Genomic DNA, 25474 nt, shown 5'->3' on the forward strand with positions numbered 1-25474 from the left:
AGAATTAAAACGTGTAAATGATAGATAATAAGATATAGTCCAAGGCGATGAATAGTCCATACTCATATTTCAAGCATATACCGGCGCATCGCAGCTTAAAACAATGTTTGAGCCTACCAAATTTCCTCATAAAGTATACAGAATGAATATAAAATTTTTTGTTTTAGAACATATCTTCTTTGTACGAAATATGCTAGTTTTTCTGGAATTTTATATGAAGTTTACGCTGTCTATTATAATGAAATTTAGAACGAAAGCACACATCGAGTGCTAAGTCAAAACTTTGAGCGCCAGGAAAATTGTTGATTAGACTCATTAAAAATAATCTTATATTAATCATAGTTTTTTATCATGTGTATTATTTGTTGTATTTATCACCCAGTTATGACTTAACATACACCAGTGGGAGATCGATGTAAACCTTAAAAAATGCATAAATCATGTTTCCGGTACATTAAGGCATAATATTTACACGTTACCATTCAAATAATATAGAACATCAAATACTTGTGTTTATCAGTTCATACCAGTTACTCTGGTAAAATGATGGAATATTTTTACTATTGAATAAAGAATACTACGCACTTTTGTTAAATAAGAAAGTTAATTTTCATAGAATTTTACACTGATTTAAATGAAATAATTAAAACGTTATAACACAATGAGTGCTAAGTCGAATTGCCTTGCTTTTAAAACATTCTTATAAGATTTTTAAGATCAACTATTCTTGAGGACGTCCACAGAGCCTGATACATCGTTGACAATATTCGAGGTCTGAGAGTAGATTTGGAAAAGGGAAGCGCTCTAGTATTACACTGTCTTCCCTGTGTCTGATGTAAAGGTGTCGTAACGTCACCTTTTTACCATTTTGGACGATTTTTCGGTGGTATTTATATTCTTTGACTGGTGAGTCCGGCACTAAGTTTGACGGACAAAATGGCGGCTAACAACAAGGCTTATCAGTTCTGTTATCTGATTGGTCAGTTGGAACCTGTCAGTCAACACTGGCGTAAGGTCAATTATCAGGGATAAGTATGGCCCCTGTGCACGGAGGAAAAGCTCAACCCATGTGATCCGTTAGTTTAAACACATGTATTCCCAAGAGTACATTACAGATTTGTACAATTACAACAACGAATTAACATGATATTAAGGAAAGGATAAGAATGAAAGACAATGTCTTATAGAATTCTTCTCCATGATCCGTTAACGATACAGCTTCCAGTAAAATACAATGTATAAAGATAAAATTCTGTTGCATCCTATAAACGGAATATTTTAAACACATTTTAGTTGATATGTAAATTAATTTACAGGCGCATAACACGTACGGGATACTGAAATATAAAGTTTATGAGAGATCTTTCACAACTTTATCAATCTGTTTCATTTGTCCCTTCAACCTATTCCACTGTTCCACGGATAAAGATATTCCTGAAATGGTTAAATAATACAAATTATGTAATTACTACAAATGTACAACAAAATATTTCTATATTCGAATAAAACCAAGGGGAATAACTCTGAAGTAAAAAAGTCACTGAAAAAAAAACCACAAGGGCAGGTGTGTTAGATTTTAGAAAAGCCTGTGTGTCTTAACGTTACTCATTGACAATGAGGGATTGAACAGAAAATGTTTCTGTCTGTTAACAAATACAGTTAAGAAAAAAAACCCGCAAAAATAACCCTTTCAGACTCCACATTTTACCTCAAAACAATGAACAAACTGAATGTCTAATATAAATTAATTAAAAACAATACAATATTATATATCCAAGTCCGCTTTATCAATATCGTACAAAAATTGTGTATTTACTAATCCCGATCTTCTTGTAAGTAATACAATACGAAACCAACATGTCCGATATTGTTTGTATGTAAGTTTATTTATAGTCGCCAACGGTAACCCAAATGGGCGACTCCTCCACAAGACTGTTAGTAATGATGGTAGGAGTATAGTCACTGTGCAAGATACAGAAGATCTCAACCCCACCCCTTGGTTCTTTATCGGTGCCAAGTGTAAAGTATCCATACACGGGACTCGTATCCCAAAGTTAGTATTTTTAGTTGGAGGAGCGAGTAATAAATGGAAATTAAATAAATACCCCAGATCAAAGCACTAAGTTACATATGTTCTAAATTAAAAGGTCATACTGAGAGCACGATGTAATCATATAGGCTAGACTACTTCATCATTATATAATTTAAACGTACTATAGTACTTTATCACTGACAATTATTGCGCTATGTTCATATTTGGCGCATAAACACTTTTATGGCGTGTTTAAGATAATAACAAATATTTTATGATTTTCAGAAGAACTCCCCTCCCTCCGCTAAAAACGATCAACAGTCAAAGAAAAACCTTCTCTTTTTTTTTTTTTTTTTTTGCAATAAAACAGTGCTTCAGATTTCGTAAATTCATGTGTAAAGGATCGATTGCGATGGATTTAATAACTTTTACATCTGTTATTAGACTTACTGGACGTCCAACATAAGATTTCAAATGCGGAAACTAATGATCTAAACAACATTTATCATTATATTACTTAAGAGAGATATAGCAGACGGAGTACTTTGTATGCGCGTGAAAAAAAGTCCCACCAAAAATTAATTTTAGTTCATCATATTAGTCTAAAAGTACTAAACTAATGTTAGAATTGATAATACATGTATCACAGCGCTCGTGCCTTTTTACCTTTATTATAAAATACTCTAAGTTGGCAGATTTGCCAACATCCTGGATGCGCGAAGATTGTTTAGTGAATTTTATTTTAACATGCAGAAACATGGTGACTAATGGTCCTTAAAAGTGATTTCTAAAATCCAACTGATTAAAAAAGATGAATCAAAATAAGAATTTGATTTTAACTGTACCAAGTCTAAATGCATTAATCTAGGACAACTATTAGATATCAATTAACTATCCCTTATTATATTTATACATAATAGCTAGTATGCTTCAAAACAGGCTAAGCCATTGGCACCAGTCCAGAAAGGAAAAATTATTGTACATGTTACACCCTATCCCTATGTATACTAAGAGAACAGAGAACCATAATACTCAAATGGAAAGATTCCTAGCCCAGTTCAATCGTGCATTTCCCACCTAAAATGAGTCACATTTTTCTCAGTGTCACTTACCGTTTTTTAATAACGTTAGCGAAAACATAAGATTGAGGAAATGTGACTGGTGCACGATATGAGATAAATTATCACAAAGAATGTTCTATATGCTTAGTATCCGTTTGCCATATTCGCGTTCTTATACGAGGGGCGTTCAATAAATAATGTTACTCCGTATGTAGTTCCGTAACCTGTGGCTATTTTTAAATGCGATTTTCGACACATTATTGAGCAATTTATTTGAAACAAAATGCCATAAATATGATAAAAATCGGTAGATTCAAAGTAAAAATATAAACATTTAAGTGAGGTGTACTCGGGTATACTGGACTATTTTATGTCCAAAATATTGAGATTGTAATATGCAATTCCTTGATTCTACTATTCAACAACTAGAACAGTAGTTCCATTTTCAGTTTAAACAGTTGAAACAAATCATCATCTTTACATAAACATTTGACAACCAAAATAAAAGAGTTGATAACAGTACAGTTCGTTTTCGTAAACATCATGTTTGTAAACATTAAAGCTTTCGCTTTGTAACCTGAACTCAGGGTTCCATATTTTAGTGTGTCTTGTATAAGAAAAACGTGAGCTCAGGCTAAAACAAAACATAATCAAAAATTAAAAAGGTCATTTTGCAAGTAGAGGAAACACGTATGACCTAAAGTGTAATAGAACTGTATTAAATGGTGTGTGTATATTTTTACTCGAACTTGAAAATGGTAAGTTGAGTACAATAAGCCTCTTCAATTTTGTCAGGCGTGATGTTCATCGTTGAAAAAAATCTTGCATTTTAAGTTGATACTAATTTCTTGATTCTTGATTGCGAAACAAATTCTTACAACTTTGATTAATCACTCTTGAGACTCATTCCAGATGGAATCAACCTCGAGTTTAGATATTTTAGCTGTTTCGTAAAATAAAAAAAAAACGCAATAAGTAGTTAAAAACACACTAAAACTCATCACAACTGTCTTGCTGTATCTCGTAGAAAAATGATAGAATTTTGTAATTTTACAAGTTATTCTATTTTTCTGAGACCCTGGATGCCCAGGACAAAGCTAAGTTGTAATTATTTTCGCCGTGGCCAGTATACCTGAGTACACCTCACTCATACGATTATATCTTTACTTTGAATCTACCGATTTTTTTTTTCAATCATATGGCATTTTGTTTCCAGTAAATTACTCTATAGTTTGCTGAAAACCGCATTCAAAAATAAACACCGGTTACGGAACTACACACGGAGTAACATTATTTATTGAACGCCCCTCGTAGTACACCTAGGGACAACGCATATCACTTAAAACATGGACATTTCCATCTTGGTTTGGTGCCAGTGGTTCAGCATTCAAGTGTTTACCCTTTCCTGCTTAGTATGTTAATGAAACAGGTGCCATTTTTATCTTTAAGAAAATCCGTATAAGTCCAAAGCATAAATAAAAAGATTTTAAACTAAACATCAACCCCACCTTTCTTGCTTGGAAGCAATTTGCCACCTTCTTCATAATACTCCCGGATCCCTACCATTAGCTTTCCTTTAAATTCCCCGCATCATAGACAGCTTGAAAATAGGAAGTAGATTTAAATGCTACATGTGATATAAGTAATAGAAATAGTAGGGGTTCACGAGAATAACCTCATTATTCGAGTGGCCCCTACGCTTTCTGTTTTGTATCATGGTCCGCCAATATGAACAACGCAATTGGCTACTAATTTTGATTAACAAGTTAATTAACATTCCATTATAAGCGTTGGTACTATCACGTGACAAGCGTACTCTAACTGAAATAGAGAACGGTTTCAGAAAGTTCAACATTTCCCTACAGTATTCTGTATGTATGCGAGACCTAAGATATGTTCTCTAACTTAGTTAGAGTATGGCTTATAGCCACGCCTCTTCCTCAGTTGAAGAATATTACAGATAGAAGTTAACAGTTATAATGATACTGCAGGTAAACCATGATACAAATCAAAAACAAATGAAATGAGAGTCACCTCTGGGGTCAATAGAATTTATCTAGACAGGCTTGACACATTTTCGGGAAAAGTGAAATACGTAAACTTTTACAAAAACTTTATTCATACCGCATTGAATTATGAACTGTTCTGTTTCTTGTCTGATTTATGAAGCACAAAGCAAAGAGTATAAATATTTTGTCACGAAAACGAAAGAGCCACCCCCTTTTCACGCTTGGGCAGATTCCGATATTATATCAAAGATGCCATAAGCAATAAATACCTACTTAGTTGTGGATTTGACCAAGGAAACATCTTCCGTTGCTGAATAGAGAGAGAGAGAGAGAGAGAGAGAGAGAGAGAGAGAGAGAGAGAGAGAGAGAGAGAGCGGGGCCGATAAAATACGCCAAATACCTCAAACATAATCTCTCCACCCTGGCCCTTTTCAGCTCCAGGGTATGCTTTTTTCTTCTTGGCAGGCCCTGCAGTCACAGCCTTTCTTTTCGCAGGTGTCACTACCCCTTTCGGTTTTGGTTTTGGCTGCACAGCCTTCTTTGCCTTTGGTTTCACAATCTTTTTTTTTGGCTGTTTCTGAAACAAAACACAAGTATATTCATTTTACTTTGCTCACATGGGTTTCAACCAACTCTAGGCTACAAAAATGCAATTTTTGATACCATACAAGGAAAAAGGGTATTCTCAGCTGAAATTTATCATACTTTAAAATGCGAACATTTCGTTCGTTTTTGACATTTAGTAACATAAAAGAACTACCTAAATTTCTTAACTCTTAACGTAAAACTGAGAACATGTTAGTTGAACTCCTACTTAAATATCAGAAAAACTGGAAACATGTTAGTTGAACTCCTACCTCAATATCAGAAAAACTAAAAACATGTTAGTTGAACTCCTACCTTAATATCAGAAAAACTGGAAACATGTTAGTTGAACTCCTACCTCAAAGTCAGAAAAACTGGAAATATGTAAATTGAACTCCTACCTCAATATCAGAAAAACTGGAAACATGTTAGTTGAACTCCTACCTCAATGTCAGAAAAACTGGAAACATGTTAGCTGAACTCCTACCTCAATGTCAGAAAAACTGGAAACATGTTAGTTGAACTCCTACCTCAAAGTCAGAAAAACTGGAAACATGTTACTTTAAGTCCTTCCTCAAAGTCAGAACAACTGGAAATATGTAAATTGAACTCCTACCTCAATATCAGAAAAACTGGAAACATGTTAGTTGAACTCCTACCTCAATGTCAGAAAAACTGGAAACATGTTAGCTGAACTCCTACCTCAATGTCAGAAAAACTGGAAACATGTTAGTTGAACTCCTACCTCAAAGTCAGAAAAACTGGAAATATGCTGCTTAAAGTCCTACCTCAAAGTCAGAACAACTGGAAATATATAAGTTGAACTCCTGCCTCAATGTCAGAAAAACTGGAAACATGTTAGTTGAACTCCTACCTCAGTCAGAAAACTGGAAACATGTTACTTAAAGTCCTACATCAAAGTCAGAAAAACTGGAAACATGTTAGTTGAACTCTTACCTCAATATCAGAAAAACTGGAAACATGTTAGTTGAACTCCTACCTCAATGTCAGAAAAACTGGAAACATGTTACTTAAAGTCCTTCCTCAAAGTCAGAACAATGGAAATATGTTAGTTGAACTCCTACCTCAATATCAGAAAAAACTGGAAACATGTTAGTTGAACTCCTACCTCAATGTCAGAAAAACTGGAAACATGTTACTTAAAGTTCTTCCTCAAAGTCAGAACAATGGAAATGTTAGTTGAACTCCTACCTCAATATCAGAAAAACTGGAAACATGCCAGTTAAAGTCCTACCTCAAAGTCAGAAAAACTGGAAACATGTATCTTGAACTCCACCTCAAAGTCAGAAAAATGGAAACATGTATCTTCAACTCCACCTCAAAGTCAGGAAAACTGGTAACATGTTACTTGAACTCCTACTTAAATGTCAGAAAAAATGAAAACATGTTGCTTGAAGTCCTACCTCAATATCTGAAAAACTGAAAATTGTTACTTGAATTCCAATCTTAAAGTAAGAAAAACTGGTAACGTGTTACTCGAAGCCCTACCTCAGTGTCAGGAAAACTGGTAACATGTTACCTGAACTCCTACCTTAAAGTCAGAAAATTGGTATCATGTTACTTGATGTCCTACCTCAATGTCAGGAAAACTGAGACATGTTAATTGAACTCCAACCTAAAAAGCTGGTAGCCCTACCTCAGTGTCAGGAAAACTGGAAACATGTTACTTTAACTCCTACCTCAAGGTGAGGAAAACTGGAAGCATGTTGCTTTAAGCCCTCCCTACCTTAATGTCAGAAATACTGAAAACATGTTACTTGAACTCCTACCTCAAAGTCAGGAAAACTGGAAACGTGTTTCTTGAACTCCTACCTCAAGGTCAGGAAAACTGGAAACATGTTTCTTGAACTCCTACCTCAAAGTCAGGAAAACTGGAAACATGTTTCTTGAAGTTCTACCTCAAAGTTAGGAAAACTGGAAACATGTTACTTGAACTCCTACCTCAAAGTTAGGAAAACTAGGAACATGTTTCTTGAAGGTTCTACCTCAAAGTCAGGAAAACCGGAAGCATGTTGCTCGAAACCCTACCTTAATGTCAGAAATACTGAAAACATGTTACTCGAACTCCTACCTCAAAGTCAGGAAAACTGGAAACATGTTACTTGAACTACTACCTCAAAGTCAGGAAAACTGGAAACATATTACTTGAACTCCTACCTTAAAGTTAGGAAAACTGGAAACATGTTTCTTGAAGTTCTACCTCAAGGTCAGGAAAACTGGAAACATGTTACTTGAACTCCTACCTCAAAGTTAGGAAAACTGGAAACATGTTTCTTGAAGTTCTACCTCAAGGTCAGGAAAACCGGAAGCATGTTGCTCGAAACCCTACTTTAATGTCAGAAATACTGAAAACATGTTACTCGAACTCCTCCCTCAAAGTCAGGAAAACTGGAAACATGTTACTTGAACTCCTACCTCAAAGTTAGGAAAACTGGAAACATGTTACTTGAACTCCTACCTCAAAGTTAGGAAAACTGGAAACATGTTTTTTGAACTCCACCTCAAAGTCAGAAAAAATGGAAACATGTATCTTGAACTCCACCTCAAAGTCAGGAAAACTGGTAACATGTTACTTGAACTCCTACCTAAATGTCAGAAAAAATGAAAACATGTTGCTTGAAGTCCTACCTCAGTATCTGAAAAACTGAAAATTGTCTCAAGTTCAGGAAAACTGGAAGCATGTTGCTCGAAACCCTACCTTAATGTCAGAAATACTGAAAACATATTTCTTGAAGCTCTATCTCAAGGTCAGGAAAACTGGAAACATGTTGCTCGAAACCCTACGTTAATGTAAGAAATACTGAAAACATATTACTTGAACTCCTACCTCAAAGTTAAGAAAACTGGAAACATGTTTCTTGAAGTTCTACCTCAAGGTCAGGAAAACTGGAAGCATGTTGCTCGAAACTCTACCTTAATGTCAGAAATACTGAAAACATGTTTCTTGAAGTTCTATCTCAAGGTCAGGAAAACTGGAAACATGTTGCTCGAAACCCTACGTTAATGTAAGAAATACTGAAAACATATTACTTGAACTCCTACCTCAAAGTTAGGAAAACTGGAAACATGTTTCTTGAAGTTCTACCTCAAGGTCAGGAAAACCGGAAGCATGTTGCTCGAAACCCTACCTTAATGTCAGAAATACTGAAAACATGTTTCTTGAAGTTCTATCTCAAGGTCAGGAAAACTGGAAACATGTTGCTCGAAACCCTACGTTAATGTAAGAAATACTGAAAACATATTGCTTGAACTCCTACCTCAAAGTTAGGAAAACTGGAAACATGTTTCTTGAAGTTCTACCTCAAGGTCAGGAAAACCGGAAGCATGTTGCTCGAAACCCTACCTTAATGTAAGAAATACTGAAAACACGTTACTTGAACTCTCTGTGTAAAGCCTGTATACACTTCTTCCTCGTCCTCGTATTCTTCGTACTCGTATTCAGATGAATCTGTGTATTCAGATGAATCTGTGTCATCTAACGCCGGATAGAGAGCATGTGGCTGGTACTTGTTGGTAACGTTATGGTGTACCTAAATACGTAACACAGAAATAAACAAAAACCGTGTCAATATAATATTATAACTAACCGTTTTATTGTATATCAGCACTCTTACTTCGACTCCTGTTAGTATTTTAGAAAGCATGAACTAGCAGGCGCTGTCATACGAAAGCGCGCCCTCCATTCGAAAACACTGCCAAGTGATACTAACTTAAGTTGGGATATATTAGTTTGAATAAACCTCGTTTTATGAGGTTAATTCCATAATGCCGAAGAATTGTGCAGAGATGGAAGTGTATGGCTCAGTCGTTATTGAGGAACCAGCTTTCGTGAAAAATTTGTCACTTAAACAAATGGCATGATTTGTAAGTGTTAGTCAGAGTTATGAAGCCTGGTTCTGTGTGGTCATGTTATGATCCCGATGACTTATGTGGAGTTTAAAAGCGTTTGGTTATACTTTCCACAGTTTTGTTAGTTGAGATTGACATAATTTTGTTAAAACATAAGTCACAGTTCTCGATTTTGATCACTGAAGTAACCTTATGATTTCAAAACCTTGTACTGAGTTTGTATTCAAATCGGTTTTGAAGTTGCTAAGAAACTTTCTTGCATGCAATCCCGCTTTAATTCTTCTACGTTAAAAACTAACAGTACGCTGAATATAAGCTAGAGTTATAAAAACTTGTCCATGGGGTCAACTTATGATTTCAAAAGTCTACATGGAGCTTGAACATTTACAACCCAGTAGTTGCTAAGACACGTGCTTATATGCGGATGCGAACGCCGGTGAAATGGTAAAAGCTCTAACAGTGAACAGACAAACTAAGATGTTTAATATTCGTTATCCCTCATAACGTGAAGGGAAGGGACTCTTATCGCAATCAGTTTGCTTCTAAAGTATAATGCTTGCTGTAGAGGGGAGCATATAGTCGACGCTTCGTCCGTCTGTACGTCCCGCAATTCTTGTCCGTAGTATTTCTCAGCAAGAACTCGCTGGAAATGAGCGAATGTTCCAGTCTAATGATTATTCAATATAAGTATACTATAGTACCATTTCTTGTCCGGAGCATTCCTATGCAAACACTAGCTGGAAATCATCGAAACTTCACAGGAAATTTCATCCTTAGAGGAGATGCGCATATTAGCTTCATGTTTCGGTCGGAACCACTCTCTGAAATTCAGTGAAACCTTATTGGAATCTTCACTCCCAAGCGGAGATGCGCATATTATCTTAATGTTTAGGTCGGGTGAGTTTTTGCGCTTTGGTTATAAAATATTAGAAACATACAGCGCAAACATTGTCCGGAGTGTTTTTCAGCAACCACTGCCTAGAATTCAATGAAAATTCATAGGACACGCCACTCTCAAGAGAAGATATGCATATTGTCTATTGTCTTCATATTTCAGGCCGAGTCATTGCGCTTTGGTTATTCATCATTATTAAGCTAAAGCGCAATCCTTGTCTGAAGTATTTCAGAGCAACCAGTGGCTTGGATTCATCGAAAATTCGCAGAAAGCATCACCCTCAAGAGGAGATGCGCAAATTGTTTTTACATTCCGGTCCGAAGATTTTCACTGAGTTATTGCCCTTTGATTATTCAACATCAGTAAACTCAACCCCTGGCTGATATTCAGCGAAACTTCAAAGGAATCTTCATTTCTAAGAGGAGATGCGCATATCTTGTGCGTGCTTTTTCTCAACAACTACTGGCAGGAGTTCTAAGAAACTTTTTTAGAAGCTTCGATACTAAGACGAGGTAGGCCTATGGGCCCAGTCGGTATATTCCGCTTTATGCTTTTAATATGAAATAAGGAGCATCCTTCAGTTTTATCTTTCTAATTCTCATTCAGAAATATTTTATAAAGGGTGAGCATTATCAAAAATCTATTTCCATTCTAATACGTTAATTACACCAGGAAGGGATATCTGTATTTACATCACGTGATTTCATTGATGAAATGCGGTTTTTAATACGAGGAAGTAAACCGGAAGAGTCAAAAGTAGGTCATTTGGCGAAACGTGTTCTAATCGACAAGACAATACACGGTAAAATCCTTCTTTGTTTATATAAAAGTAAATCTTATAAGTGTTAGAATGATCACTAGCTAAATCATGATTAAAATTTAGCGCCCGATGCTAATCCGGGTATTTGACTAAGATAAAACACGACAGCTTAGCCCTCAGTGTGATAATACAAGAGTTTTTGTTCTGAACTAAGGCTCGTGAAAAAATGGCAATTGATAAGTAACCTTCTATTGCTCAAACATTCTTTTGATTCTCAAAAATATGAAAGTGATTTATTTCTTTATTTTTTTTAAAAAAGAAAAATATGAGTAAGTCCCATATAATGCATGAAAGTTAGGATATATGCTACACTCGTACTTTTGGTGATTAAGTATGAGATTAAGACTCAACAACAACTTCCATAATACAACAAGAGGGCCGAGATGGCCCTAGGTCGCTCACCTGAGTAAAACACCATAACAGTGTAAACATGTTTGACCATGTGAATTAGTTTTTGACACCACATGACCCAGTTTCAAACTCGTCCGAGTTTGTAAGGAGATAAACATTCTGACCAAGTTTCATGAAGATTGGAGCAAAATGTGGCCACTAAGTGTTAACAAGATTTTTCTTCAATTTTGCCTAGTGACCTAGTTTTTGACCCAACCTGACCCAATTCTTAACCCGTCCGAGATTTCATGGAGACAAATATTTGAACAATTTTCTTTGGACCAAAAATACGACCTCTTGAGTGTAAACAAGCGTTTTAATTGATTTGACCTAGTGACCTAGTTTTTGTCCCACATGACCCACATTAGAACTAGTCTAAGATTTCATAAAAACAAACATTCTGACAAAGTTTCCTGAAGATTGGAGCAAAATATGTGGCCTTTAGAGTGTAAACAAACTTTTCTTTTGATTTGACCTAGTAACCTAGTTTTCAACCCCACGTGACCCAGATTCAAAATCATCCAAAACTCCATGATAACAAACATTCTGACCAAGTTTTATGAAGATTAAATAAAAAATGTGGCCCATAAAGTGTAAACAAGCTTTTTCTTTTATTTGACTTGGTGACCTAGTTTTTGACCCCATGTAACCCAGATAAAACCTCGTCTGAGATTTCATTGAGACAAACATTCTAATCAAGTTTCATGCAACATCAAATGAAAAATGCAGCCCATATAGCATACACAAGGTTTTTCTTTGATTTGACAAGGTGACCTACCTTTTGACCCCAGATGACCCATATTCAATCTTGACCTAGATGAAGAAGATCATTCTGATGAAATTTCACGAATATTCAGTCAAAAATGAAGCCCCTACTGTACATACACACACACACACAGAGGTTTTCTTTGATTTGACCGGGTGACATAGTTTTTGATCCCAGATAACCAATATTCAATGTGGTCTCTAAAGTGTTAACAAATTTTTCCTTTGATTTGACTGGGTGACCTAGTTTTTGACCCACATAATCCAGTTTCGAAATCGACCTAAAGATCATCAAGACAAACATTCTGACCAAGTTTCATGAAGATAGGGTCATAAATGTGGCCTCTAAAATGTTATCAAGCTTTTCCTTCGATTTTAACGGGTGACCTATTTTTTGACCCCAAATGACCCAGTTTCAAATTTGGCCTAGCAATCATCAAGATAAACATTCTGACTAAGTTTCATGAAGATAGGGTCGTAAATGTGGCCTCTAGAGTGTTAACAAGCTTTTCCTTTGATTTGACCGGATGACCTAGTTTTTACCCCTTCAAACTTGACCTAGAGGTCATCAAACCAAACATTCTGACCAATTCCCATAAGTTTCAAACTTAAACTGTGGACTCTAGAGTGTTTACAAGATTTACCTCTGATCTGGCCTACTGACCTAGTTTTTGACCCCACATGACCCAGTTTCAAACTTGACCTAGAGATCACCAAGACAAACATTCTGACCAAGCTTCATAAAGATTGGGTCACAACTGTGGCCTCTAGAGTGTTAACAAGGCAAATGTTGACGGACGACGCACACCGCACGACGCACGACGTCGACCAATGACCGGTCACAATAGCTCACTCTGAGCACGAAGCTAACTATCAAATTGAGCAAACAGTATTAGTAACGTTCTTTATTTAAAAAAAACCGCTTACACAACACTTAATGTTTATCCGTCACTTTATATGCAGCTCAAACTAATCAACCACGTACCCGAGATAAAACAATGCATATTTGACACTGTCAGGTAATACAGAATCATGTGTATTAATTAAATGGCACAACATGTTGTTCTAAAGATTGCGGAATGGAACTTTTCAAAGATATATTTATTTTCAGACTGGGAAATTAACTTTATAAGGCATTTTTGACTGGATGATTTCGCACGAGTACTGCTGTGCTTTCAGGCTTTAATGTATTTTTTTTATATTTCATTAATAGCCAGTATCGTCGGTGGGTTGGTGGGTAAAGCAAATACGTTTTTCTATCAATGAAACACTGTTTCTTTTTAGTTACATTGCACACCATCATAAGTTTAATTACGGCACTACTGTATTCGTCGTAATATTATTTCTCCTTTTTTTTCGTATTCAAAATAAAGTATGAAAGTAACTTGTCATTCGAAAAACGTTTTAATTGGCTGTCGACAGCTTGTTGATGAGCGTAATACGGCTGCTCCGAAAAATAACAAATAAAGCGATCGTAATGTCAAGTGTTTTCAATTTCTTTGATCGTTGTAGGATGTGAAGATACTACTAGTTGTCCGCTACCTTAAACTTTGAATTGAATGAGGCAAGCCTTTAATGGCAATAGCAGTTATAAAACTACTGAGTTAATTCAATGATTTTCAAGTTTCACATTATCGTATGTATCATTAAAGGCCTGGCTAAAAAAAGTAAACGAAATGCATAAACACAAAATCGTTGGATATAGTTTAGTTTTGTATTCATGCACACTTAGTTTGGATATACATGTAGTTGTGTATATATAGTAGAATAACCCTATTATTTTTTCACTATTAAGCTAGGATTGTCCCATAGATAATAAATTTAACAATATCCCCATCATATGAAATCAAGAAATGTGTGTTTTATTGCCGCAAAATATAAAAGTATGGCTGGAACGGACATTTTATTCGGTAACAGAATATGAGCATGCAAATTGTTGCATCATATGCATATTTTCCCTCGGTTGAATGCACTAATGTAAAATTGTGGTGTTTTTCCTTTTAGTGATAAAACATATTTACATGTAAAAGATGCGTTTCTGTCAAATGGTTTTAGTTACGTGATTTACCTATAAATGATACAGCATTTGAAAAGAATGGTTAAACTGGAAAAGGTGTATCAAACTAGCTTTATGGAAAATAGGAAAATAAATACTGGATAAATGACATCGTACAGATGATGCAAATACAACTCAGTAAATATAAAAACCAAATAAGGAAGTATTTACTGCATTTTAACTTATCAGTGAAACATAAGTTAAAGACCCACCACAACCTAGTGACCAACTATTTTCTCTCACACGAATATCTGATAATACTGGTATAATACAGCTATTCTGCAAGATGACAGGTGGACAATTTATGCCCTCCCTAAATTAATGTGTTTTCACAACTTCATCTGAAAAAAAAAATTCAGTCAATCTTTTTTCAGTATATTTTTAAGCCTATCGTATACTGTATAAACAAAGTGTGGTCTAAACTCACCTTAATACATCGAGTACTGTGCATACTACTACATTAATGTAATAATATATTTAGACATTTAACACATCGTCTTGGCCTTATGTATGTCACTGTAAATTTGTAACTAGACAGTGTTATTTCTCTTTTTTTTTCATGCAAAGCATGTATAATTACCATCATGGAAATACAAAAGAATACAGTTATTTTGTGGCGCGTCTTTAATGACAATCATGAGCGCAATGTGTTAGTAATCGAATGACACTGGGTTTTATTATTAATTTTATGTAAATAGATTTATTTGTTACCGTCCATAATATATGTTACCTTATATCTTTCAGGAGAAAAAAAAACAGAAACAAACTTTTGTCTCAAAGAAGGCAATACAGATAAAATGTTCATCCAAATGACATTTTAAAAGATCTCTGATAAATTTAACGAATGTGAAGACTGTTTTCGAGACTCTTTGGCATTATATGTTTGTGTAATTTACATTCATTATATGTTTGTGTAATTTACATTACCCTGTCACGTTTTCTGTCAGAGATACAGTTCGGGAATTTTACAGAGTACAGTTTGTCTTTCAATTTTAATATGATGACAAAATAGCTATATATAGCATCAAAGATTGCTTAAGATCGACATTCAAAGTTACCTACGTGACTATATTTTTACGTTACCAAGAGGACACACAGAAGAATGGCAAGTCTTGTACTACGTATTTAATCATTAAGTTTTATTTTAGTAACATCAGGATAAAATACATCATTTGAACTAGTAGATTTCAAAAACAAGCGAGTGTTAACTGTTAAGTATTGTAAGGCCATTATAAGTTATAATTAATGTTACTAACTAACATATAAACAGTCCTTTGCAACAATTTCATATTCTCTTTTAACATTACAAACAGTGAAAAGAAAAACATCCTAATGTTTTGGTCAAAGGAAACAATTAGAATGCTGACATAGTGTCACATTTATTGATTGTGTAGGTCTAGGAATTAAGAATATATCAAAAGGACTGTATATTTAAACAGAAAAAGGTCACGTTACATTTAAATCTACAAAAATGATATATGCATAAAAAACAAAAACGTAAACATGCATTGAATCAATGCATTGCAAAAAAAATCTTAACACTTTTACTATGACCTGGGTAATATCCTCTGTGGAAAGGCAAACAATGGTAGGCTACCTACGTCCGTAGTAAGTGTGTTAATTTACATTTTTCTACCCAATAAATAATACATTCATCCTCTTTTAAAATTGACATGAAAACGGAGATAAGCGATTAAAATTTATTTTAAGATATCGATGTCTCACTGGTTTTCGAAAAATGTAAATTCAGTTAATTGTAAGAAGAAAAAACGTGCGAAAAAAGACTTCGTGTCCAGATAATGTAATATATGAACTTGAATAGATCTAGATTCTAGTAAACTATCAACATAATTTCAGATAATTTGACACAAAATAATATATTACCATAGTTTGATAAATTGTGTAATGCTGACTACTCGACTCCATTTTGCTCAATGGTGAACCAGGAAGTACAAAAATGAAAAATGCGTGCGCAGAACGCATTCGGATTTCATCCTGTTTTTTGTTTGTTTAATCTTCATTTATCAAATAACACATTTAAGGTTTGAATGTGAATATTTTGCAGGCCGATAACAGCTTTGAAAGCTCACCTGTGCATGAAAATGATCAATATCACTGATCCAGGTTTTGAGCAGGATTCTGTATCATCGGGGACCATTTCTTCTCTCCCAGAAAAATGTAGTGAAAAGAAGTTGCACCTTCACTTAAATATTTGGCATTTTGCTATCCCATAAAATCATTCCATTTCATAAACACCGCGGATGAATTATTAATGATAAAGTACTAGTTCACTAAAGATACGACGCAAGTTTACGATACTATTTCAAGGGACGTGACAAAAATGTTCCCTACTTTACATTTATGTATCATAAACCAGTTCAGTGTTAATGTCACTTTGACCTTGACATTTGACAATCTCAGTTGCACGAGCGTTGTCCGGCCATTGAAAACCATTTTACCCTGTCGCTGTGACCTTGACCTTTGACCCTTAAAACAGAAAAAAGTGATAGACTGAACACAGACAAAGATCATTATGCATCCCGACCACCTAAGGCCAAACATTTCTACTTACTGATCGGAAATCCAATTTTGTCTACACGAACAAATCAATATACACCTTCTTCGAGATGGGGCACAAAAATACAGTCAATACCAAAACCTCTCATTCTTCTTTGGGAAATCACTAACAAACTCCTCAGTGCATATCTTCACATTCATTAAATTCCATAGATATAGTTCAAGTACTTTCCGAGAGACGTACCGGAAGCCCTAGAAGCACAAATTTGACAAAGTCGAGGGCCATGACACTGTTATTACACTAACAAGGCGAACTCACAAAAAAAAGCACAGGTGCATCTTTCCGTATCCTTAGTAACACTCCTAAAGTTTTATGACCTCGATATACGGGAGACAAATTTTGCTGGATGGACAGACAGAGCGGTGAACAGTACAGATCATCTTCCATTTACGATCTATGTTGGATGTCCCAGCTTATGATTAGAAACAATTTTAGGGCTAATGATCAGCGTGCTGTTAACACTGGATTTCAAGAATGAACGAGTTCAATATGCAATAAACTCATTTTACTTAAGTACATGTTAGCATTCCCGTTACTGCATGGAAACCATCAGCTTTAGACTTGCTTTTAACCTACTGATAGAAAGTGTCCCATAGTTACTGAACCGAAATCCTTTTCAGTTTCAACGAGTGTATATCCTTTTACCTTTGACCTACCCATCTCAAAAACAGTAAGGGACATCTACTAACCATAGGCAGTTATATTACAACAGTTGATGACTGTAGGTCAAAGCGTTCTAAAATTACAAGTGTATTTAACGGTAACCGTTTTCAGTCTCAAGGTCACTGTGGCTCTCATCTTCTATTTCCAAAAGTAAATAAAGTTATCTTCTGACCACAGGCAATCATCCTATGAAGTTTGACGATTTCTACCAGACTCCTTAATCCATTTGGGACATCTACTGACCAGAATCAATCACCCAATGATCATTTTAGGACTGTAGTCTGAAGCGTTCTTCAGGTCAAGTTCAGTATGACCATGACCTCTGACCTACTCACTCATTAAGAGTCATTAACGATCACAGGCAATCATCCTTTGAAAATAGACGACTGTAGGCCAATGCGTTCTTTTGTAATGGAGAGGAAAACATCTTCAGTCTTAAGGTCATAGTTACTTTAATCTTGAGTTTTCCAAACTGACCCCCAAAGCAACGACGGTCATCTATTGACCACCAGCAATCATCCTATGGAAATTGAAGACTGTAGGCACATGCGTTCTTTAGTTACAGAGCAACAATCCTTTCCAGCCTCACAGTCACTGTGGCCTTGACCTTTCAGCTACTGATGAGGATCATCTACTGACCACAGGCAATTGTCCTATTATGTTCAACAACTGTATGCAACGGCAATTCTTTAATTATTGAGAGGAAACCGTTTTCAGTCTTTAGGTCACTGTGATACGAGTAATCTACTGACCACAAGCTATCATCCTATAAAATTTGATGACTGCAGTAGAAAGCGTTCTCAAATTACTAAGCGGAAACCGTTTTCAGAATGAAAGTTTCTGTGACATTGACCTTTGAACTACTGACCCCCAAAAACAGTAAAGGTCATCTTCCAGTCACAGGCAATCATCATATCAAATCTGATTACTTAGACCAAAATATTCCTGAGTTATTGCACTTAAACCGTTTTCAGTTTCAGTGTCACAGTGCCCTAGAACTTTGACCTACTGACCCCAAAACAACAGAGACATCTACTGACCACAGGCAGTCATCCTATAAAGTTTGGTAATTGAGGTCCTACGTTTTTTTACAGTTATGTTTTGGAAACCGATTTTCAGCTCAAGTTCAGTGTGACCTATACCTCTAACCTATTGATTGCCAAAACGACAAGGGTTATCTTTATTTCACAGGGAACCATCTAATGAAGTTCGTCAACTGTAAACGTCAGTGTTTCTCAAGAATCGATCAGATCAAAATTTTACCTCCAGGTAGTCCCGACCTTGACATAAAAACTGACCTAACAATAACACAAGACTTCTGGTGGTCATTGCAAACCTGCCTTAAAGTAACAAAAACCGAGGTTACTGCGCCTCCTTCATTATTCTTCAGTTACCGCTCGGAAACTGAGCGGATGGACTATATGCTGCCCCCTCCAGGGGCATAAAGCACAGACAAAGTGAAAGTGTATACCAATTAACATGTAATTATAAGCAAACAGGGGGGATAATTCATGAAAATTGATGCCACAGTTATGGATCTTGTGTCTGATTATGTGGGTCAACTTTTTTAACTTGTATCAAATCCATTCAGTAATATCAAAGACAGAGCGAAAATGCATCCAAACTTAAACATGAAATTCTAAGGAAAAAAAAGGGGGGACGAAATTCATAAAATATTGGTGCATGTCATGACCCTTCTGTAACATGATGTGGGTGATCATAAAAAAAGTGTTTCAAGTTTGAAACAAATCGATCAAGTAATAACAGAGATAATGAGATAGTGCATCAAACTTAAAGGTGCAGACATGGACAACAAAGCAAGTAGGATAGCTTTGTGCAGTCAAGCAAATAAAATGACTAATATCATAAAGTAATACATGGGTTTAGATAATATATCCTTGTAGAGACTTGTCATAGGCAATTCTGGCATATTCATCTTAAACTTAAACAACATACAAGTTGCCACGACTTTGTTGGATAATGAAATACTGCTGTCTGCAATGCCAGAATGCACATTCGTGCAAAGTTTCATGAAAACCTATGCAAATTTAAAAATTAGAGAACAAAATGAAGATTTAGTCTTTTGAAGCCTTTTTTTTTTGGTGGTGGTGGGGGGTGGGGTTAACGTCGCACTGACACAATTATAGGTCATATAGCGACTTTGCAGCTTTGATGGTGGCAGTAGACCCCAGGTGCCCCTCCGTGCATTATTTCATCACGAGCGGGTACCTGGGTAGAACCACTGACCTTCCGTAAGCCAGCTGGATGGCATCCTCACAAAGAATTCAACGCCCCAAGTGAGGCTCGAACCCACTTGGATGAGGGGCAAATGATTTGAAGTGTGCGACTTTAACCACTCGGCCATGGAGGCCCCTCCTTTGAAGCCTTAAGAGTCATTTAAAACGTTGATAAATATGGGCCTTGGCCTCTCCTGTGCCTTTTGCGTACTTAACCTTTATCCTTCTAATTTCTAAAATGAACTGGTCCATCAATCAGTTTGGGCAGTACCATAGTTAAAGGAGTGTTCACCGAAAATTTTCTAACTGAATAGCGAAAAGCGCAGACTGTGATCAGCCTGCAAATGCAGAATCATTTGCCGCTAGCAGGCTAAAAGTTAAGTTTCAGAATAAACAAGTGAATGAAGTATTGCCAAGCAATACAAAGTTCCCTACTGGAAGGCACCTAATTTTTTCTACTGCAGTATAACATAATGAACTGATATCTGTCAATGATGTATAAACAGTATTGTAGTTAAAAACTTTGCCTGATTTCATTTATTTAAGTGGAAGTTTAAACTTTTTTATCTGTATATACCCAGTAATATGTTGCACCTATAAATCTATAAATATCAAGTAGCCTACATGGAGAAGATGTGTACTAAAATTGTAACAAAAAAAATAGGCCTAAACACAGATATTTTTATTCAGTATGCAATTACAAAGAAATGTTACAAGTTGAAAATCAATGCCAAGTAAAATACAAACAGTAGAATTTTCAGTTAATAAATAGGTGCATTAGAGATGACAGACATAGCCTATTAAAAGACCATACCTAAAGTGTGCCAAAAACATGCCTAAATTATGCCAAATTCTATGCCTAAAGTATGTTAAAATGCACTGTATGCATGGACCAGTTATATTTTTCCGGAGGGAGCACAGTCCTGGACCGTCCACCACCCCAGAAGTGCCCTTTTCAGTGCCAGCACCCTGCCCTTTTTTAATCCTGGCTGGAGCACTGATATATATATATATATATACAATATGTTATAACAAAACACTTGGATTAAAATTTGCATATATAAAAACCTAGTGGTTTTCATAAGGAATTTTTTTGGCCAATTATAAAAAGTTATCATGTAAGTTATTTATAGTAACAACAAAGGGAAATTAATCCTTAAAAAAAAAAAAAAAAGCTTATAAGTCCACATAAAACTCTTTCCCAGGTAGAGATAGGTCAAAATACACTTAAAAATTCGATGTAACATGCATGTTTTACCACAAACAAGAGCTGTCACTAATGGTGACAAATGCCCCCGCAGCGCCTTGACCTTTGACCTGGTGACCCCAAAGTCAGTACGGGTTGTGTACTCAATAAGTACTATCAGCAAGTGAAGTTTAAAGGTCCTGGGCGCAGTGGTTCGCGAGTAAAGCGCCTTCATGCAAAAGGTTAACTTTCGACTTGGTGACCTTGACCTGGTGACCCCAAAGTCAGTAGGGGTCGTGTACTCAATAAGTACTATCAGCATGTGAAGTTTGAAGGTCCTGGGTGCAGTGGTTCATGAGTAAAGTGCCTTCATGCAAAAAGTTAACATTGTGACGAACGAACGGACGGACAGTTAAAAACTAATATGCCTCCCTTCGGGGGCATAAAAGGTGGTCTTAATTTTTCCCTACGGCTAGTAATAAAAAAGTAACAATATAATCTATTTGTAGTAACAACAAAGGGATGCAATTCTCAAACAAGGGTGCCTAATGGTGGTGAATATTTGTGCCAAGTTACATCAAAATCCCTCCATGCATGAAGAAGAACTGCTCCGGACAAAGACATTCTTAAATTTAACCTTTGACCTCTATGACCTTGACCTTAGACCTAGGGTCCTGGTTCTTGCGCATAACAATCCGTCTCGTGGTGAACATTTGTACCAAGTTACATCAAAATCCCTCCATGCATGAAGTTGAAATGCTCCGGACAGTCATTTTTGTATCTGACCTTTGGCCTCTGTGACCTTGACCTTAGACCTAGGGCCTGGGTTTTGCGCTTGTCTATCCGTCTCATCCAGGGGAATATTTATGCCAACTGATACTTAAATCCTGTCTTGCATGACAAAGTTATTGACCGGACAGGAAAAAAAATCTTATCGACATTTGATTTCATTGTGACCTTGACCTTTAAGGTAAGGTTCTGAGTGTTGCGCATGACAAGTCATCTCTTCACGGGGAACATTTATGCCAAGTAATATTGTAATCCCTTGATATATGACAGAGTTCTGGACCGGACAGGAAAAAAACCTATCAACGTTTGACCTCCAATTGTGACCTTGACCTTTGAGCTAGGGGTCCGGGTTTTGTGCATGACACGTCTCATCATGGGGAACATTTGTTCCAAGTAATATTAAAATTCCTTCATGGATGGCAGAGTTATGGACAGGACAGGAAAAAAGCCCTGTTGACCTTTGATCCCCCAATTGTGACCTTGATGTTTGAGCCAGGGGTCTGGGTTTTGCGGATAACACGTCGTCTCATTATGGGGAACATTTGTGCTAAGTGATATTAAAATCCCTTAATGAATGACAGTTATGGACTAGACACGAAACAGACCCTGTTCATGCCATGTTAACATTTGACCGCTGTGACCGTGTGACCTTGACCTTTGAGCTAGGGGTCTGAAAGTTGTTCATGACACATCGTCTTATTATGACGTACTTTTGTGCCAAGTAATATTAAAAGCCCTTCATGGATGGGAGAGATATGGACGGGACAGGAAAAAAGCCCTGTTGACCTTTGACCTCCAACTGTTTTGATAGATTGTATTCTGTACAAGTCTGTTAATTCATTTTAATTAATAAATGCTGAATGCACAAACACTGGGAATTTAACTGAAAACAGAACACCTTTACCTTCAATATTTACTGTATACCATTTAACACATTTGAATTTTGTTACATCTCTACTTTGAAGAAGTAGAAATGTGCACTTATGTGGTTACAACTAGTGTAATAGGACTAGACATGCATGTCCATATTTAGAATCCCAATGAAATATGCCCCCTCTCTTGATACTCTTAGCTGAGGTGCAATGTTTGAATGCATTAAACCTGATTAAAAAATCTTCTGAAGTGTCTCCTTCATTGCTCACCATCCACCAAAGTTGTATGTACTATTCTGAAGAGGTGGCTGTAACAGGTTACCAAAAGTTAACACACACTAAATGCACGTAACAACACAGCAATACCACTTCCTTTCCAAAGTAAAAATTCATTTACAAGTATTGCACAATGCGGGAAAATGATAACAAGCCCACATGATGAATGTGTATGATGCAATGATTGAAGACAACACGGGTTATTTCTAGGACATATCTTTCACTGCTTGGTCAATGTCATCTATTTGATCTTTCAGTCTTTTCCATTGATCCATAGGTAATGAAATTCCTGAAATTATGTATAAAATAGTAACATTAACCATTGAGTTTTAAAGATATACTTTGCCAAAAGTTCACATGTCGGTTGAATGCAATACAGTCATACCACATATTAAATAAACAGAGGACTTACGACACCTTTGCAATGAAACCTTGATATGCAAATATGAACAATTATTACCCTATAATATAAACATGTTTTTGTATATTAACAGTACTCACTACTGTTTGTAAGACTTTAAATACTAATAAATGAACAAGTTTCAGACACATTATAAATAAATATATTATGCAACTAAAAACTGGAATTTCTTTAACAAACAGAAATTACAAGATCAAACATTTAACTGTGATTGCAACTGTTCATACATATCAAATTTATATATTTATTTCATAAGGATTATACAGATTAAACCATTATATTTTAAAGACAAGAGGGCCATGATGGCCCTATATCGCTCACCTGTTATCATTGCACTTGAGGACAAGAAGGTCCTCAGAAAAAATATCTAAGTCCAAAGGACAGGAACAACAAAGGGAAGAAATTTAACCAAAAAGAAAAACAAATCTTACAAGGTATAGATATGTTAAAATACACCTAAAAATTGGAGGTACCTTCCTACCATCCATGTTGTACCACAGAAAACTGGTCTCCTGTTTTCCCTACAGCCAATAATAACCAAGAGGACCATGATGGTCCTGAATCGCTCACCTCTTCCCACATGACCCAGTTTTGAGTATGACGTCGTTTTTTCTATTATTTGACATAGTGACCTAGTTTTTGGGCTCATGTGACCCAGTTTTGAACTTGACCTAGATATTATCAAGATAAAAATTCTGACCAATTTTCATGAAGATCCATTGAAAAATATGGTCTCTATAGAGGTCACAAGGTTTTTCTATTATTTGACCTATTGACCTAGTTTTCGAAGGTACGTGACCCTGTTTTGAATTTTACCTAGATATCATCAAGGTGAACATTCTCACTAATTTTCATGAAGATCTCATGAAAAATATGGCCTCTAGAGAGGTCACAAGGTTTTTCTATTTTTATATCTACTGGCCTAGTTTTTGATTGCACGTGACCCAGTTTCGAAACTGACTTAGATATCATCAAGGTGAACATTCAGATCAATTTTCATGAAGATCCATTGAAAAATATGGCCTCTAGAGAGGTCAAAAGATTTTAATAATTTTAGACCTACTGACCTAGTTTTTGATCGCAGTTGACCTAGTTTCAAACTTGACCTAGATATCATCATGATGAACATTCAGACCAACTTTCATACAGATCCCATGAAAAGTATGGCCTCTAGAGAGGTCACAAGGTTTTTTTTATTATTTGACCTACTGACCTAGTTTTTTAAGGCATGTGACCCAGTTTCAAACTTGACCTAGATATCATCAAGGTGAACATTCTGACCAATTTTTATGGAGATCCATTCACAAGTATGGCCTCTAGAGAGGTCACAAGGTTTTTCTATTTTTAGACCTACTGACCTAGTTTTTGACCGCACATGACCCTGTTTCAAACTTGACCTAGATATCATCAAGATGAACATTCAGACCAATTTTCATACAGATCCCATGAAAAAAATGGCCTTTAGAGAGGTCACAATGTTTTTCTATTATTTGACCTACTGACCTAGTTTTTGAAGGCACGTGACCCAGTTTCGAACTTGACCTAGATATCATCAAGATGAACATTCAGACCAACTTTCATACAGATCCCATGAAAAATATGGCCTCTAGAGAGGTCACAAGGTTTTTCTATTATTTGACCTACTGACCTAGTTTTTGGTAGCAGGTGACCCACTTTCGAACTTGACCTAGATATCATCAAGGTGAATATTCTGACCAATTTTCATGAAGATCTCATGAAATATATGGCCTCTAGAGAGGTGACGATTTTTTTCTATTTTTAGACCTACTGACCTAGTTTTTGACCGCACGTGACCCAGTTTCGAGTCTAATCTAGATATCATCAAGATGAACATTCAGACCAACTTTCATACAGATCCCATGAAAAATATGGCCTTTAGAGAGGTCACAAGGTTTTTCTATTATTTGACCTACTGACCTAGTTTTTGAGGGCACGTGACCCAGTTTCG

At 36.0% G+C, this 25474-nt stretch overlaps 2 protein-coding genes across 6 annotated transcripts in view; both read right to left on the reverse strand.

Annotated features, from left to right (window-relative positions):
• Nucleotides 1-1073: 1073 nt before the first annotated feature.
• On the reverse strand, nt 1074-16506 carry LOC123566152 (uncharacterized). Of its 2 annotated transcripts, XR_008372155.1 has the most exons (5): nt 16368-16506; nt 9083-9238; nt 5503-5679; nt 4602-4693; nt 1074-1434 (listed from the first exon to the last, which is right to left on the reverse strand). XR_008372155.1 is itself a non-coding variant. In XM_053550125.1 (4 exons), the coding sequence occupies exons 1-4, from the start codon at nt 16464-16466 to the stop codon at nt 1399-1401; spliced, it is 468 nt and encodes a 155-aa protein (XP_053406100.1). In that variant the 5' UTR covers nt 16467-16506; the 3' UTR covers nt 1074-1398. The 2 variants fall into 2 exon arrangements, 1 of the variants encoding a protein (XP_053406100.1); XM_053550125.1 differs by lacking the exon at nt 4602-4693.
• A 6329-nt stretch (nt 16507-22835) lies between these two features.
• Nucleotides 22836-25474, reverse strand: part of LOC123566153 (activated RNA polymerase II transcriptional coactivator p15-like) — a 32262-nt gene continuing 29623 nt past the window's right edge. For all 4 annotated transcript variants that reach the window (XM_045360036.2, XM_045360034.2, XM_045360032.2 and 1 more), the window contains exon 5: nt 22836-23373. In XM_045360036.2, the coding sequence (XP_045215971.2) occupies nt 23291-23373 (83 nt within the window). In that variant the 3' untranslated portion in view covers nt 22836-23290. The remainder of the gene's footprint in view (nt 23374-25474) is intronic.

This window comes from Mercenaria mercenaria, chromosome 8 (genome assembly GCF_021730395.1).
Source record: "Mercenaria mercenaria strain notata chromosome 8, MADL_Memer_1, whole genome shotgun sequence".
Taxonomy (NCBI): Eukaryota; Metazoa; Mollusca; class Bivalvia; order Venerida; family Veneridae; genus Mercenaria; species Mercenaria mercenaria.

Coding starts and splice junctions, on each gene's coding strand:
- LOC123566152 (XM_053550125.1), bottom strand. CDS start 16,466: ATGCGTTCTGCGCACGCATTTTTCATTTTTGTACTTCCTGGTTCACCA. Junction 5,680..9,082: donor GCTTTACACAGAGAGTTCAA/GTAACGTGTTTT, acceptor GTTTTGTTTCAG/AAACAGCCAAAAAAAAAGAT. Junction 1,435..5,502: donor GTGGAGAGATTATGTTTGAG/GTATTTGGCGTA, acceptor TAACCATTTCAG/GAATATCTTTATCCGTGGAA.